The sequence below is a fragment of the Eptatretus burgeri genome, chromosome 3, assembly GCF_056783735.1.
Source record: "Eptatretus burgeri isolate ZD-2024b chromosome 3, Ebu_testis_v1, whole genome shotgun sequence".
In the NCBI taxonomy this organism is placed as follows: domain Eukaryota; kingdom Metazoa; phylum Chordata; class Myxini; order Myxiniformes; family Myxinidae; genus Eptatretus; species Eptatretus burgeri.
Genome location: NC_140963.1, coordinates 144036981 through 144054581, shown reverse-complemented (window position 1 = coordinate 144054581; position 17601 = coordinate 144036981). Strand labels below are relative to the sequence as shown.

The 17601-nt window shown below is 44.6% G+C and overlaps 1 protein-coding gene across 4 annotated transcripts in view; it reads right to left on the bottom strand.

Moving 5' to 3' along the window:
• The window catches only part of LOC147031204 (N-chimaerin-like), a 118031-nt gene that overhangs the window by 61291 nt on the left and 39139 nt on the right, over window positions 1-17601 (bottom strand). For all 4 annotated transcript variants that reach the window (XM_085876035.1, XM_085876032.1, XM_085876034.1 and 1 more), the window contains one exon: window positions 1751-1828. In XM_085876035.1, coding sequence (XP_085732161.1) covers window positions 1751-1828 — 78 coding nt within the window. The remainder of the gene's footprint in view (window positions 1-1750; window positions 1829-17601) is intronic.

Genomic DNA, 17601 nt, shown 5'->3' with positions numbered 1-17601 from the left:
ACATTCGTCTACCTCGCTGTGAGGCGGTAACGGTGCTTGTGTTTCTGGTGCAAGATTAACCTCCCCACCTGGTGGCACCTGAAGTTAGTGAGCCCAAGCTCCAAACTGGCATTCAAACCTTCTGAGATGGTTCAGAGTGGCAATGTAGTCACTACATCATGCCTGAGGTACAGGCCAATCATCATTGCCAACGTCTATTAAAGCATTACACTACCTGTCCTGTTCTAGGAGTACTGTCAGTTGAACAGAGTCAAAGTTCAAAAATCAATATCCACAATCCATTCTTTATTCTCAACATATGGTCAACATTCTTAAAGTTGAAGATCCCTTTCATCGTGTTTTTTTTTTTTTTACAGCTGCCGCTCAGCTCCCATCTGCCGTTTCTCACAGCTGAACACGCGGATTGCTCGCATTAAAGGAATGAGAGACGGTCACAGGGCACCACGGTGCCCCGTAAATCCATGGCACAAGCTGCGTTGATGACAATGAGAGCGACATGCGGCATTTGAACGGCCGGCTGTGGGAAAACGAGGAGGAAAGAAATTCAAGGAGAAACCGAAATCGGTGAATTGTATATTTTATTTAACTATCTTCCATATTTTCGTGAGGTAAGTGACCGATTAGGATACGGGCCGTCAAACTTGAACATGGGCCGGCCGACTTGGACACGGGCTGTCCGAATAACTTATTCAACTTACATTCGACCTCATAAACGATCCATTTCTCCAGTTAATTGTGAAGAATGTTAGCAAGCAATCTTTACTTGGTTAACCACCAATGTAGTAATAATAGCCATTAAAAAAACAACAAACATTTAAATATTGAAAACCGTTTCCAAAATAAAACTACCAAATTAAAATGTAATGATGTCACACAACCTCTGCATTCTATTTCATGCATATTGCCAAGAAAGGAAACAAAAGAAGTAATTGTGACCAAAGATAAATACCAGCAACACAAGGAAACAACACTTCCCCAGCATGCAAGAAACTTGCACTTCTGATATCGGGCACGGAAGTGGATTTTTTACAAAGAAAACGAGAAGATTGTTTGAAAATGGAGAAAATGCAGACAAAAAAAAATAAAAAATAAATCACAAAATATGAATTTGATAACATATCTGGTTTTGAGATTTTTGCCTTCAAATCCAAAACACTATATTAGCAATTCTTTGATGATCCAAAACACTATATAAGCAATTCATTGATTATAATTATCCAAAACACTATATAAGCAATTCATTGATTATCCAAAACACTATACAAGCAATTCATTGAATATCCAAAACACGAAATAAGCAATTAATTGATTGTCCAAAACACTATATAAGCAATTCATTGATTGTCCAAAACACTATATACGCAATTCATTGATTGTCCAAACCACTATATACGAAATTCATTGATTGTCCAAAACACTATATACGTAATTCATTGATTGTCCAAAACACTATATAAGCAATTCATTGAATATCCAAAACACTACATAAGCAATTCATTGATTGTCCAAAACACCATAAAAGCAATTCATCGATTGATTGCTGATTTACAATAAATAAAAAACACTGATTAAAAAAATAAAATAATAAAATTTCTTGCTGCAATTGGTTTCACTTCACAGTTTAAGATATTTCCACCTTGAATCAAACTAAGCAGAGCTTTCTGGTGTCACCAAAAACACAAATTGTGCACTAAACACACGATCACATTCGATACTGAATAACGACAGTTACCTGGAGCAGTGTTCATACCTTGAAGTTGTGAGCTTTCTCATACTTGGCCGTCCTCTCTCCCTCCTTCAGCGTAGCTCTCCTCACGAGCGCCGACAGCTGCGAATAGGCAAAAATCTTTAGTGGCCCCCACGGCGCCAATGACCCCCGGACGGACGGCCTAGCGCTCTGGCCGGGCCGGGCCACCCACATGATCGGCATCGTCCACCGTTGGAGCGCGTAGTCCTTTCTCGTGAGCGGGGTTTTTTCGCGAGATGCCATTATTCACACTTCCCTGGAACCTTCCCGAGGCGATCTTTGCTCACTGCGAGTTCTTTACAGGCACGACACCTACTGTCTATAGTGTGAGGCGAGGAAGGAATGAGACACCTTGGTCCCTTGGGAAAGTGAGAGAAGTCGACGAGAAAGACATGTCGACGCTCGTTCAGAGGAGAAAACACCTCTGTGAGTATGTAAAGAGGTTGATAAATGGCTGGTGAATGGTCAGTGTCACACAAACTTTGATGATGCAACAACAATGGGAATAAAACGAAGAAGAGTTTGGGACAATTTTATGATAATAACGCTACATCTTCATGTGTTTTATTTTTTTACAAAAGTATTTCAATATTGCAATTGATTTGGCACTCTAATTACCCGTAATGCACAACAACGTGGTAATGGCTACAGAGCAGCAATGTGCTCCTAACTGTGAACAGAACACCTTACAAAAGACCATTTTGAAAAGGAACATTTAAAATAAAATGTTACTCTCTTCAGCCAGCGAAGAAGTAAGAACGGTTTAAAATAGCGACTAAAAGATGCACCAGACAACGAGGAGAAGCTGAAGAAAAACAGCGAGCCCAGTTCAAACGCAGCTTTCTGTCTCTAAATCCACAGATGTGAACAAATATTGTTCAAATGAGCCAGACTACTGTTAGACGGATAACGGCCATTGCAGTGAAAAGGGTCAAAATGTTTTCACCAAATCAGGTGCAGACAATCAGCTGTGACACGATATGGTGCTTCAGAAGAAATAGCACACACACACAATGTGCCTGACAAAAAGCAGGCCTTCGTTGACGCTAAAAATCTACGAGTCCACCGTTCGCCCCACACAACAAGCTGCTGTCGCACTCCGGTGCACGTGCGTGGTCTCCTTTGTGACACGGTCATGCCAGTCCCCATCCAGGCAGTGAGGGCTAGTGCCAAGGGCTTGATGAGAGTGAGGGGGCATAGCTTTGGAATGAAGTCAGGAGGGTTGAAAAGGGTGGAGTTCATCAGATGAGGGAAGAAAGCAGAGCAGAGGAGGAATGCATTTGTGAAAATCATTTGGGGCTTTGGGTGAGACATGAAGAGAAAGTGTGTGTGTGTGTGTGTATGTGTGTGTGTGTGTGTGTGTGTGTGTGTGTGTGTGTGTGTGTGTGTGTGTGTGTGTGTGTGTGTGTGTGTGTGTGTGTGTGTGTGTGTGTGTGTGTGTGTGTGTGTGGAGTGGGTGGGGGTGTAGTATTGGAACCAAGGCAACAGGAGGTGAGAATAGGGCTTTGGGGGAAAGAAAAGTGTTTGGTGATGCGAAGTGTCCTTGCTACAAAGTGTCATCTCTCTTGGGAGGATGTCTCCATGCCGGTGGTGCAGAGTTAATAATGCAGATACATAAGTAGCGGAAGGCCAGACTACTTAAAAACGCGCACGCGCGTACACACACACACACACACACACACACACACACACACACACACACACACACACACACACACACACACACACACACACACACACACACACACACACACACACACACACACACACACACACACACACACACACAACTTGAAAAATCAATGTTTGATCAAATAGATTCCAAAACATGTTGTTAATAGTTAAAGATTTGGAGGCATTCGGATCCATGGTAGTTATCCCATATTCGACTCCATCCAAAGAGACCACCACCAGCAGGTGTACACCATAGAAATTTCCATGGATATCACCTGCTGTATTCCAGGATATCCAATTTAAAATATACCAACTGCTGCTTCAGTGAGGATTTCAACCGATGAGTAAAAGGTAATTATTTAAAAATGGAGAACAATATTGATCAGCAAGAGTAAATATCATGAGCGGCATGACCAATAATTATTGTATAATAATTACCAATAATAACATGACCAATAACAGCATGATTATAATCAATAATATTCCAACATATGTTTGACAAATTACCAAATTATCCTGATTATCAACACAGTACTTCAAAAGATAATGGAGGATTTCATGCCTCCAGGAAGTTCAAAAGATCATGGAGGTTTTAATGCCTCCAGGAAGTTCAAAAGATCGTGGAGGTTTTCATTCCTCCAGGAAGTTCAAAAGATTATGGAGGATTTCATGCCTCCAGGAAGTTCAAAATATCATGGAGGTTTTCATTCCTCCAGTAAGTTCAAAAGATCGTGGAGGTTTTCATTCCTCCAGGAAGTTCAAAATATCATGGAGGATTTCATACCTCCAAGAAGTTCAAAGGATCATGGAGGTTTTCATTCCTCCAAGAAGTTCAAAGGATCATGGAGGTTTTCATTCCTCCAAGAAGTTCAAAGGATCATGGAGGTTTTCATTCCTCTGGGAAGTTCAAAAGATCATGGAGGTTTTCATGCCTCCAGGAAGTTTTTCTTACCTTAGTTATAAAAGGCAGGTGATGTCACCAACAGTATGAAGCAATTATCAGCTCTGCACCAAAGTTGTACATCTCCGAGCATATGTTACACCTTCTCGGGATGATCAACACCTAACTCTGGATCATCACACGAGGTAGATACTTGGACACCTAACAAATACTAACAAACTAAGAAAATACTAACGTTCCAATTTTCCAGTGACTAATTAATCCGAGCCGATGAGTAAAAGGTGAAAACGCATTCAACCTTCACATAAATCCCGAACCCACCTTCCCTCTTTATCCCCGACTGACTCACACCTCATTATTCCCTTTCATCGCCAAAAAATGAAAAAGTCACATGACACATGTGAAATGAAATTAGCTTGTGGGTTCCATTGCCCTGCTTCCCGCCAATCAGCCCTCTTTCAAAGTCCAATGTTTAGCCCGAAGGCAGATTCAGTACTGCTGAAGCAGTTTCTTGGCAAGGGTTACACTGGGTGGTTTGCCATTGCCATCCCAGACGATATATCTTTCAATAATTTGAGCCAATGTGAATTGTATGTGTGTGTATATATATATATATATATATATATATATATAGTCAAAGCTCGTTACTATGCCACCCGTCGGGACCGAGAAAAAGTGGCATAGTAGCGAGAGTGGCATAGTAACGAGATTTTGTAAAAACGGCCTTATTTTCTCAAGTTACCCATCTGTAGTTAATCTTTAGACAAAATTTATTCCAGCAAGTAAAAGGCACGACTGTTGTATAAGCTAAGCGAACGGAGAACATACACACACTAATAGAGTTCACACACTAACATATGGCATGGCGAGAAATTCACGACACACAAAGCTTTCAAGAATCGTCGGCTGGCGCATCTTCTTTCGGCGGATCTCGTGCATCTCGTTGTCTAGCCGATCACACGCTTGCATCACACCGGGCTTCCCGCTTCTCTGCTGCATGAACTTCTGGACGGTGCTACAAGCGCGCTGGGCTTCCTCGAATGGAACGATTTCCTCCTCGACAGTTACCTCGTCATCTTCGCTTTCCACCGGCTCCTCACTGCACAGAATCTCCTCCGCAATCTCCTCCAGCGTGAAATACCCGCCAGTCGCGAGGCGCTCGTCGGCTTCGAGAAAGTCAGACAGCTCGATCTCCTCGTTCTCGTGCATCTTTTCCTCGGCAGGCAGAGCTTCCCAGATGTCGGGCAGCTCCGCATCCTGTGGCTCAGTTTGGATCTCCTCTTCGATGAACTTGGCCTTCGCGAAACAGTTCCTGATCGTCGACTTGCCGACCTGCTCCCAAGCACGCCGGGCGACGTGTAGAGCGTCGAGCAACGTGAACTTGAACTCCTTTCCCTCGTCTTTGGCCTCAAGCTGGCGGCATAGCAGGAGCTTCTTGTAGTGGTGCTTGAGGTTCTCTATGATTCCCTGATCCATTGGTTGCGAATTGGCTGTCGTGTTGGGTGGGAAGAAGACCAGTTGGATGTTGTTCAGCTCGAGCTCGGGAGGGTGGCCAGAGAAGTTATCGAGACAGACCAGCACTCTGCGTCCCTGCTGGCCGAGTCGTCCGTTCCACGCACGCAACATCTCCTCGAAAAGCTCCGCCGTCATCCACGCCTTCGAGTTCGCCTTGTACTTGACTGGGATCTCTTTGTTCTTGACGGCATGGGGTTTCTTGGAATTGCCAATCACCAGAAGAGGGAACTTCTCGCTGCCGCTCATGTTTGCCCCAACCAGAAGAGTGATCCTTTGCTTGCTTTTCTTTCCTCCAGTACACCGCTCTCCCCTGAAAGCCATGGTCTTGTTCGGAAGCAGCTGCCAGAAGAGTCCAGTCTTGTCCAGGTTGAAGACGTCGTCTGCGGAGAACTGCCCGAGTAAGGCCGGAGAACCTGTTGTTGCCACTCAAGAAGGGATTGCGAATCCACCGCTCCAGCTTCGCCCTGCACTGTCTTGAACGTGATGCCGTGGCGCTTCTTGAAATTGCCCAACCAACCGTCGTTCGCCATGAAGTCTGGGATGTGCATCAGCTCGGCCAGTTTCATCGACTTCTCCTTGATCAGATCGCCGCTGACAGGCACATTCTGTCCTCTTGATTGCTTCAGCCACATGAGCACTCCCTCATCAAGCTTCGGGTCGTGAGCCTGCGTCAACTTCATGCGCTTCGATGGAAATCCAGCTTTGATTGCAGCCTCGATTGCATCCTTCTTGCTGAGAATGCCCTTCACGGTGGTTCTCTTAACTTCGACGCCCCATTTCTTGCTAATCTCCCTGGCCAACTTGGACTGATTCGGCTCCTTCTTCGCGGCATCGATGATCTCCTTCTTCTCCTTCAGCATAAAGTCGGTTCGCTTGCGTTTCTGAGCTGACATTATGGGCTGAATTTGAAAAAAAAATGATGTCACTGTTGTATGTGTGCCTGCGTGTCTGTGTGTGTGCTCGCGCTTTTTTTGTGTCTCGTTGTGCGTGTTGTGATTGGCTTGTTGTGGCTGGCATCGGGGAGAAGAATCGCGTGTTTTGACACAGTCTGACTATGCGCGTACGTATTGAGTTATGTTGTGCGCAGCTGGACTGTAGTTCGTAGCTTCGCCTTTGGACGTGAGTGTGATAATCGAGCACTGCGCAATACAGACTTTTTCACGACTCGTGCCTTTTAACAGTCACACAGTAGTGGCATGGTAGCGAGAGTAGGGGGTGGCATAGTAAATTTATTTTGTATTGAATTTTGTCGGGACCGAGCAAAAGTGGTATAATAACGAGAGTGGCATAGAAGCGAGGTGGCATAGTAACGAGCTTTGACTGTATATATATATATAACCTTCACATATATATATATATAACCTTCACATAAATATACATACATATATAGATATGTTATAAGATTGTGGCGGTTGGGATTATGCATTTTAAAAGAAGAAAGCACTTCCAACCAAAAGTAAACTAAATCTTCTCCGCTAATTTGAGCAATAAGCAAGAACAGACCTGGTCTCAGGCGACATTTCACCTGCTTCCTCAGGGCAATAGACCCCGAGCCTCGGCACGTGTCCGGTTTTTATTTCCAATACGACCGCTCATTTCCAGTTATGTGCTGGTGTTCAAGGTCAAATAGAGTGCTTTTTAATTTTATTTTCCAAACCTCAAGCAAAAAAAACCCATCAAATCCCATCATCGATGGGCTGCTCTGCTATTTTTTTTGTTTTTACTTCCACGCAATCTGGTGTTGTTTGTGTGTGGGTGAGCATGTGTGTGCGCTTGTTGTTGTTGTTGTTGTTGTTGTTGTGTTGCTGGGGCACGAACATGGCTGGTTTCGTGTCCGGGTTGGATGTGATGAGGTGTTGGTTGTGCGATTGTTAGGGTTCTCGTTGGGTGTTGTGCACATGTGGATGTGGTGTTTGGGATTGAGTGTTGTTTCTTGCTCACCTTATGCAGCTGTTTGCACCATCCAGTTTTCACCATTTGCATCAGAATTATGTATTGTTTGGGTATGTCCACCCTCTCCCCAGTTCGACCACCCTCTTGGCTCTCCACACGCCATGCTTCCAAAACCAACCTGTGTCGTTTGTTGCATGTTGTGTCCAGGACACGGGTCTCATCAGTCAAATTTGTGGCCAAATTGCAGGCAATGACATGCTATAGCTGACTGTCACCTTTCCAAGGATACTCCACACCTTGAAAGAACCAAAACGGACAAGACGGAAGGAGCCAGACACACTTGGACACTGTGTACTGCCATACTACCCAGGCCTTTCCAAAAGGATTGGCGTAGCCTACAAGCCTCTACGTGCCATCTGTAATGGCAATTTCAAAACTAAAGGACTCAATACCAAGTGGTGATAAATCTGGAGTAGTTTTCCATTCATCAAGCAGAGACTGTGACAAATTCTACATTGGTGAAACTGGAAGAAATTTAAAACAACAGCTGGAGGAACATGATGGAGCTATTAGGCTTGGGAAGGTGACCCAGTCAGACATATAACGTCATTGCCTGCAATCTGGCCACAAATTTGATTGACGGGACCCATGTCCAAGACACGATGTCCAACAAACGACACAGGTTGATTGTGGAAGCAAGGCATGTGAAGAGCTGTTAGGGTGGTCTAACTGGTGAGACGGTGGATATACACACGCAATACTCACTTCTGATGCAAATGGTGAAAACTCGATGGTACAAATAGCTGGATAAGGTGAGCAACAAACAACACTCAATCCCAAACACCACATCCACATGTGCACAACACCCAACGAGAACCCCAACAATCACACAACCAACACCTAATCACATCCAACCCGGACACGAAACCAGCCATGTTCGTGCCCCGGCAACACAACAACAACAACAACAACAACAAGCGCACACACATGCTCACCCACACACGTACAACACCAGATTGTGTGCAAGTAAAAACAAAAAAAAAATAGCAGAGCAGCCCATCGATGATGGGATTTGACGGGGTTTTTTATTTGAGGTTTGGAAAAGAAAAATAAAAAGGACTCCTCCATTTGACCTCGAGCACCAGCACATGACCAGAAATGAGCGGTCATATTGGAATTAAAATATAAAAAAAAAGAGACACATGCCAAGGCTCAGGGTCCATTGGCCTGAGGAAGCCTGCTGTGAAGTGGGTGAAACGTTACCCGAGACTGGGTCTGCTCTTGCTTATTGCTCAAATTAGCGGAGTAGATTTAGTTTACTTTTGTTTGGAAGCACCTCCTTCGTCTTGAAAAAAAATATGTACATATACACATGCAGGCAGTGGACAAAAAAAATGGAAACACCAATGTAAAGTCACTTCATAGGGTGTTGGACCTTGGGCCACCACGTGCGGCCAGAGCAGCCTATATGCACCGTGGCATAGAGTCCACCAGCGTCTGGAATTCTGCAGGAGAGATGCAGCACCATTCTTCCACAAGAAAGTCAATCAACTGTCACCTGTTTGATGGAGGTGGAAAATGCTGCCTCAGGAAAACCAGGAATATCCCATAAATGCTCAATTGGGTTCAAATCTGGTGACTGAGGTCATGACATATGGTTAACATCAATGTTCATCCATCCATCCATTGGGACTATACTCTGTGCAGAGTGTTGGTGCTGCCTAAGCATTCTCTTTGGCTATTGGGTACAATCCTGGACTGGTCGCCACTCCGACACAGGATACCAGCAAGCAGGTACTCATTTTGCTGACCTCGGAAGGATGACAGGTAGAGTCATCCCCACCTGGTATAAATTCACAGCGGAGGGGGGACTTGAACTCAGGATCCTCGGATCCCAAGCCCACCACCCTAACCATTAAGCCAACACCAAGCAGAACATCAGTGTCATGCTCATCAAATCATTGGGCGACTACACATGCTCTGTAGATGGGGGCATTGTCATCCTGGTAGACACCCCTCCTAGCAGGAAAGAAATGCTGCAACATAGGGTGAAGATGATCACTCGGTACCTTTCAGTAGCGATTGGCGTTGATCTTGCTTTTCAGGGAATAACTGCATCCAAACTATGCCAGGAAAATGTGTTCCACAACATTGCAGAACCACCAGAATTCTTTGCTGTTGAAACTAAGCAGTCAGGGTTGCAGAGTTCTTTCGGTTGGTATCACATTTGCACTCGTTCGTTTCTCGAGAACATGGTGAAGGATGATTCATGTGACCATATCACATTTCTCCGCTGCTCTGAAATCCATTGCCTATGCTCTTTGCATCACTGGACTCGCAAAGGTGCATTACCAGGTGTGATGAGTGGTTTGCACACGGCAACCCAACTTTGGTATCCCGCTCTGTAGAGTTCGAGGTGGACAGTTTTTTGATGAAACTTGCTGCTCGTGCCCCAGGTTGAAATTTACAGTCAACCATCACTTTAAGGACAGTAATATTAAGAGGGGGGGTGAGAAAGAAGAGGGGTAGAGGGAAAGTGTAGGTTAGAGGGGTTGGGGGGGGAGAGAGAGAGAGAGAGAGAGAGAGAGAGAGAGAGAGAGAGAGAGAGAGAGAGAGAGAGAGAGAGAGAGAGCAGAGGGAGGGGAGAGAGCGGAGGGAGGGGAGAGAGCGGAGGGAGGGGAGAGAGAGCGGAGGGAGAGAGGAGTGGAGGAGAGAGAGAGAGAGAGGAAGGAGAGGGAGGGGGAGAGTGGGAGGAGTGGGGAGAGAGCAGGGAGAATGGGGAGAGTGGGGAGGGGGAGAGTGGGGAAGGGGGGAGAGAGAGGAGGGAGAGGAGCAAGAAATGGGGGGTGGAGGAATTAGGAAGGGGAGTGAGGAAGGTGCGGGGGTAGCGAAGAAGGGTGGGGAGTAGGGAGCGAAAGCAAAAGTACATGGCATTGCCAGGTCCCGTATCCCTTCCCTTTCTTCATCTCACCACAACATTAGCCTCCTCTCAACACACCCCCGCCCTCCAGACTCCCACCCCTTCCAGGTGTGTTTGGCTTGTGTGTTTACAAGTTATGAATTGTGAGTAAATAACGGTTCCAAACCCCAAGTAAGGTGGGAGGACTCCGTTCCACCTCCTGAAACCCAAAAATGGAAATAACCAATGACACACACACACACACACACACACACACACACACACACACACACACACACACACACACACACACACACACACACACACACACACACACACACACACACACACATTTGCCCATGAATTAACACTGTCCATAGCATGGGGTAGTGCAAATGACTGAACTGCGTACATAATACATCGCCATTCACTTTACCTGACCACATCGCTCACTCGGCAATGTCGCATCGTAAACATGTGTATGAACACTGTCGGTCTCTATCAAAGTACCACCCATCGCGAGCAAATTCCACTTGTCGCTTCGCTGACTATGGAGGAGGAGGGACATTTTTTTCTGCTTTTTAAGTTGTACTAGATGACCCGTGAACCCGTTGGGTTCCTGTTGTGACAGCAGTTGATGAAAAAAAAATCATTTCAAGAAAAAAAAGATAGCTCCAGCGAACTATACCGCTGAGGTTGTTTGCATTGATCAAATTCTCCCAAAGAGAACTTGACTGAATCGGGAATTGATTTTTCAATAATTTTTTCGTTGCACGCAGGAGAATTGTGAGTGAGGTGGCCCTAAAATGTTTGCGCTATCGTGTACCGTTTTGGCTGTATTTCGGGAACATACATATATATATATATATATATATATATATATATATATATATATATATATATATATATATATATACATACATATACATATACATATACATATACATATACATATACATATACATATATACATATACATATATATATATATATACATACATACAAGGAGCCTGGTGTTGGTGCAGTGGTTAGGGCAGTGGCTTGGGATCCAAAAGGTCCTGAGTTCAAGCCCCGTTGGGCCACTGAATTAATACACCAGGAGGGTTGACTCAGCCTGTCATCCTTCCGAGGTCGGTGAAATGAGTACCAGTGTACTGGGCCGGTGTATACCCCGGTTAAAATAGGTGTGCCATATCCCTGTGTCGTAAGAGGCGACCAGGGTTGCGTCAGGAAGGGCATCCGGCGTAAAACATGTGCCAAATCACTATGCGGATCATACGGATGATCCGCTGTGGCGACCCCTAACGGGAGCAGCCGAAAGAAGAAGAAGAAGAAGAAAGACATACATACATACAAGGCGGTAGGTGGACATGGATACTCGACTACCCAATAGAACCTGGCGTGATGGGCCCGTTCGCACATGAGGATTAAGCACAAGAAAATTCATGATTCCAGCTTCAAGGGTTAATGATGCAGATTGTTTTTTCGTTAAAATACCCCCACATTTAGAGGTTTTTCGGCCGTTGCTAGGCAACAGAGGGTTCCATAGCGATGGTTCTTTCTCACACATAACTAGGACATACCATGAACCTACCATAGCAGTTTCATGTATAAGTGACTCATAGTCTCTGAGATATAAGGATCTTCGTTTTTTTTATTGTTTTCGACCAGGGTTCATTCAAAGTCTATCTTCTCCGACAGTTTTCATAGGATCCAGCTGGAAATTTTTGACAATATGGCTGAATGTACTGCCCACAGTTACTCGTGGCCCGATTTTTGATTTTGGAAAAAATTAATTTTTGAGATTTTTTTGAAAATTTCAAAGGTCCGTTGCTAGGCAACGGATGGGTCCATAGCAACGGTTCTCATTTGCACACAACTAGGTCATGATATGAACCTCCCAACCAAGTTTCATCAAAATCGTCATTGTATTACCGGAGCACTGGACCGAACAGACATACATACAGACAGATGGACAAACAAGCCGGGAGGCGGACATGGGTAGTCGACTACCCAATAGAACCTGACGCGATGGGCCCGTTCGATGGGGAATGACCTGAGGATTAAGCACAAGAAAATTCATGATTCTAGCTTCAAGGGTTAATGCTGCAGATTGTTTTTTCGTTAAAATACCCCCACATTTAGAGGTTTTTCGGCCGTTGCTACGCAACGGAGGGGACCATAGCAACGGTTCTTTCTCACACATAACTAGGACATACCATGAACCTACCATACCAGTTTCATGTATGTCTGACTCATAGTCTCTGAGATATAACGAACTTTGTTTTTTTATTGTTTTCGACCAGGGTTCATTCAAAATCTATCTTCTCCGACAGTTTTCATAGGATCCGGCTGCAATTTTTTGACAATATGGCTGAATGTACTGCCCACAGTCGCTGGTGGCCCGATTTTTGATTTTCGAAAAAAAAAAAATTTGAGATTTTTTTGAAAATTTCAAAGGTCCGTTGCTAGGCAACGGATGGGTCCAAAGCAATGGTTCTCATTTGCACACAATTAGGTCATGGTATGAACCTACCAACCAGGTTTCATCGAAATTGCCATTGTATTAACGGAGCACTGGACCGAACAGTCATACATACAGACAGACAGACAGACAGACAGACAAACATATCGACGGAAATACTGATAATAAGGGTAGACTAGATAGACTACCCAACATATCGACGGAAATACTGATAATAAGGGTAGACTAGATCGACTATCCAACAAGATGAGAGTTTTAGTAATATATAGATGGCATTTTCAGAGCCGCGAGGCTCTACATAAGCCATGTGCCAAGACAAACAGCCGTGAAGGAAGGAGCCTTTCGGTAATCTGTACTACTCGATGGATTTCCTGCTCTCTCATAAAAATATCGGAATCACCTTGCAGTCGGGAATGCTTCTGGTTAAAATGGCTGAAAATGTTTGGCAGATCTGACACGCCAATCCCAATCTAATTCTTTGAAACAGATGCAATCTGGGTCCTTCATTTGCCTGGTGCTGCCTTAATGCTTTGGGTGGTGGCCTTGGGATCCGAGTTCAAATCCCGCTCGGGCGTTGAGTTAATACCAGGTGGGGTTGACTCAGCCTGTTATCCTTCCGAGGTCGGAAAAAATGAATACCAGCTTGCTGGAATGATTGAGCCATTCCAGTATGCTGCGTCAGAGTGGTAACCCATCCAAGATTGTGCCCAATATCCCAACAGACTGCTTCGGCAGCACTAATGCTCTGTACAGAGAATGGCCCCAATGGATGGATGGATGGGTCTGTCATCCGGAGGGAATTTTAAAAACAAGTGATTCAAATATTCGGGTTTCCTGCAAGTTTTGCAGGTGCCAGTAGAATGATACTCTATCCTATGGAGTTATGAATGAAGATGACAGGGCCGAAGGAGGGATAACAGCCTTTCTTAAATAAATAAATAAATAAATAAATAAATAAATAAATACACTTGGTTATAAGAATAGCTGATTTCATAAAATTTTCAGATTTCACTCCAGATTGACAGTTATTTAATCCATAATATCTTGTCCTCAAATCCAAAGCCAGATTTCGATCATATACTTTAATTAATCCATGAGAGGTGATCGTGGTTTTGAGGAAAGGCATTTTTGAGCAGGCTAAAGAAAATTGGTGCTTTAGAACCCATCGATGTGAAAGACGGCTGATCAAGACAGCACACCTCCATTTTTGTAAGGTTTACTTTGTTTTGTTTTTGTGTGATGAACACCTCCTAAATTATCTTCAGAAGAGGTGTTCAAATTTATCCAAATACCCAGTTTTCATTCAAGCACTCCTTTGGAGTTCCCTTCGGCCTAAGTCACATTTGCTCTACGGTGAGGATACGGCGGCCGTACGCCCTCAGAATTGACAGAAACGTGCGGCGGCCGCAGAGTTTCTGCGGTGGCCTCAGGGTGGCCCTACGCCATTTGGCTATATTTTACAGGTCGTAAGGTCGCCGTGGAATTATAACGGGAAGTTATTACTTTTTTCATTTCTACGTTCGCCGAAGCAATTCGACAAGCCGAAAAAAAAAACTTGTAAAAAAAAAAAAATTAACCCATTCGTTACTGTCCGTCTGGCCGCACGTTCGCCTTAGGGCCCCCTGCGGTCGCCTTGCTGGCACCTTGAGGCTACCTTGCGTCTGCCTTGAAAATTCTATGGCCACCGCAGGGCCCCCTTAAGGTCACCGTGCGACATCAAATCACAGACCGTACGGCAACCCGACGTTTTCGGTCTCCACAATTTCTAAGACCGAGGGCCTAAGCCACATTTGCTCTACGGCGAGGATACGGCGGCCGTATGCCCTCTGAATTGACAGAAACGTGCGGCGGCCACAGAGTTTCTGAGGTGGCCTCAGAGTGGCCCTACGCCGCATGGCTATATTTTACAGGCCGTAAGGTCGCCGTGGAATTATAACTCGGAGTTATAACTTTTTTCATTTCTACATTCGCCGAAGCAATTCAACAAGCCAAAAAAAAACTGATAAAAAAAACAAAAAAAAATTTACCCATTCATTACCGTCCATCTGGCCGTACGTTCGCCTTAGGGCCCCCCTGCGGTCCCCCCCTGCAGTCGCCTTGCGGTCACCTTGCGGGCACCTTGCGTCTGCCTTGAAAATTCTATGGCCGCCGCAGGAACGCCCTTAGGTCACCGTGCGACATCAAATCAAAGACCGTACGGCAACCCCACGTTTTCGGTCTCCACAATTTATAAATACGCCGTTCAGCTCCCCGAAAAATAAAAACATATGTGACTGCTACATTGTGTGACCATGGAAATACTGTGGCCGCCATATAATCGCTAGTGGCCGTAGATTTTGGAGACCCCACGGCCGCCGTGCCAAATGCGACCTCGGCTTTAGTATGCAAGCAAAATTAAAGTGCATGAGGTTTCATGGTTTTGGAGTGATGGAGTGGACGTGCGCGCGCGCACGCACGCACGCACGCACGCACGCACGCACGCACGCACGCACACACACACACACACACACACACACACACACACATAATTTGAGACCCGGGAGGGCTCCGTTCCCCCTTCTGAAACCCACATATTGTGATAACTGATAACCAACAACACATACACTGGTGCAAAGTGCCATTGTGGTAATAAAGTTAATACACATAAACACATGCCCAAATGTACACACGTATAGAGGACATAAAAACGAAAAAACACAAATATTAACATTTAAACAGAGTTTTTTGAAAGAGGAATTCAAGTGGAGAATTAGCAAAATCAAATTCAAAAAGATATTAAGCCACAAAACTCGAAATGTCGGTCTATGTCTTCACAGTGAGAACAAACATGGCGAACACGAGGTCGATGGACCTTACTTTCTTTTTTATATGTATCGATGTCGAAGTGAGGGTAGATTATAAAAAGAGATCGCACAAAAAGGATAAACAAAACAATGTCCTGTAAAAATAAAATTACACATTTTTAGCGGATCAGACACCTCCCGAGGCACCCACCGCAAGGCACCGCATGGCCCAACAAAAGTGGAAACGTATTTCAAATCGATGTGTTCGACTGAAAGCATGGATACTTTTAACGAAACAAACAACCAAGCAGCTTGGAGAGCGCTCATCAAGTGGCTTAAGAACTCAAGGAAGCCCTCCAATGAAACGGTTCATTAGGAACGGCTGGCTTGGCAAGCGATGAGCGATCGCTGATTCAGTCATATTAAACCGGAGATGCCAAAATGTTAAATATGTCCGAATTGGACAAATTAACACTTTTTTGGAGTCAGAACTGCTGCAAAGTTCAATTCTGGAGCTTAAATTTTGTATTTCGGCTTAGTTTAAGAGATTCTTGAGGTTATGGCATGTGCGGAAATGAAATAAAGCCACAAATGCTGGTGTCTCCGTGTGTTTATTAGCATTGCAATGTATCCAGCGATTTGTCAGTATGACGATCAGGCATTCGATGATATGGGTGAGGATAGTGAAAAAAACTTGCGGCATGTTCCACATCAAGGCATTGTTGAGCAGCCTGAAGAACATGGCGAATTAACACCCGAGCGAAGTAACCAGGATGCGCCTTAACATGGCAGTGAGGTGTCCGAGGGTGCACCTGATGAAGGATATAATTAAATAATGCCATTAATTATCTTCAAAAAGGGATGTTTTAATTGACCCAAACACCCAATTTTCACTCTTGCACTTCCTTGGAGTTTTCTTCGTATGCATGCAATGTTTCAGGCTGCTCGGTTTTATGGTTTTGGATTTATGGAGGAGACACACACTGACACAATGACACACACACACACACACACACACACACACACACACACACACACACACACACACACACACACACACACACACACACACATACACACATACACACACCCTTTTATTAGTATAGATAAGAGGAACAAAAGTGGGTCCAAAACAATGCCTCGGGGAACTCCAACCTCCACTGGGAGAGGGGAGGAGAGGGATCAATTAATAATACTGCATGAATGGAGGAAGTCAGAAATCCAGGCATGAAGACCTTCTGTGCCAAAAGCAGTGAACTTGGCAAGCAAATCAGAATGCCATACTGTCAAATGCCTGAGATATGTCCAGGAGAAATGTTTTTACCTCCTGTTTGGGATTGAGGGCCTCCAACCATTGCTGAGAGAGGAGCAGAAGCATGTCCAGAGTTGAGTGAGTGGGACGGAATCCAAACTGATGGTCAGAGCTCAGATCATTTGAAAAGAGGAAAGACTATATCAGCAGTGATGATGGGTTCCATGAGCTTATATTTCTAAGACAACAAGACAATGAAATCCTCTTTTATTAAATATGACCTTAAGCATTATAGGCCCATTGTCAACCAGATGTTGATCACCAAGATATTAGAAATGATCATGGCGATTCAACTCATCAAGGTAATGGTCTGTACCTCGAGACACAATCCACTGATCACCAATATAATTTGACTGCTGGATGTGGATTAGGATCTTGAAGCTGTGCTTATC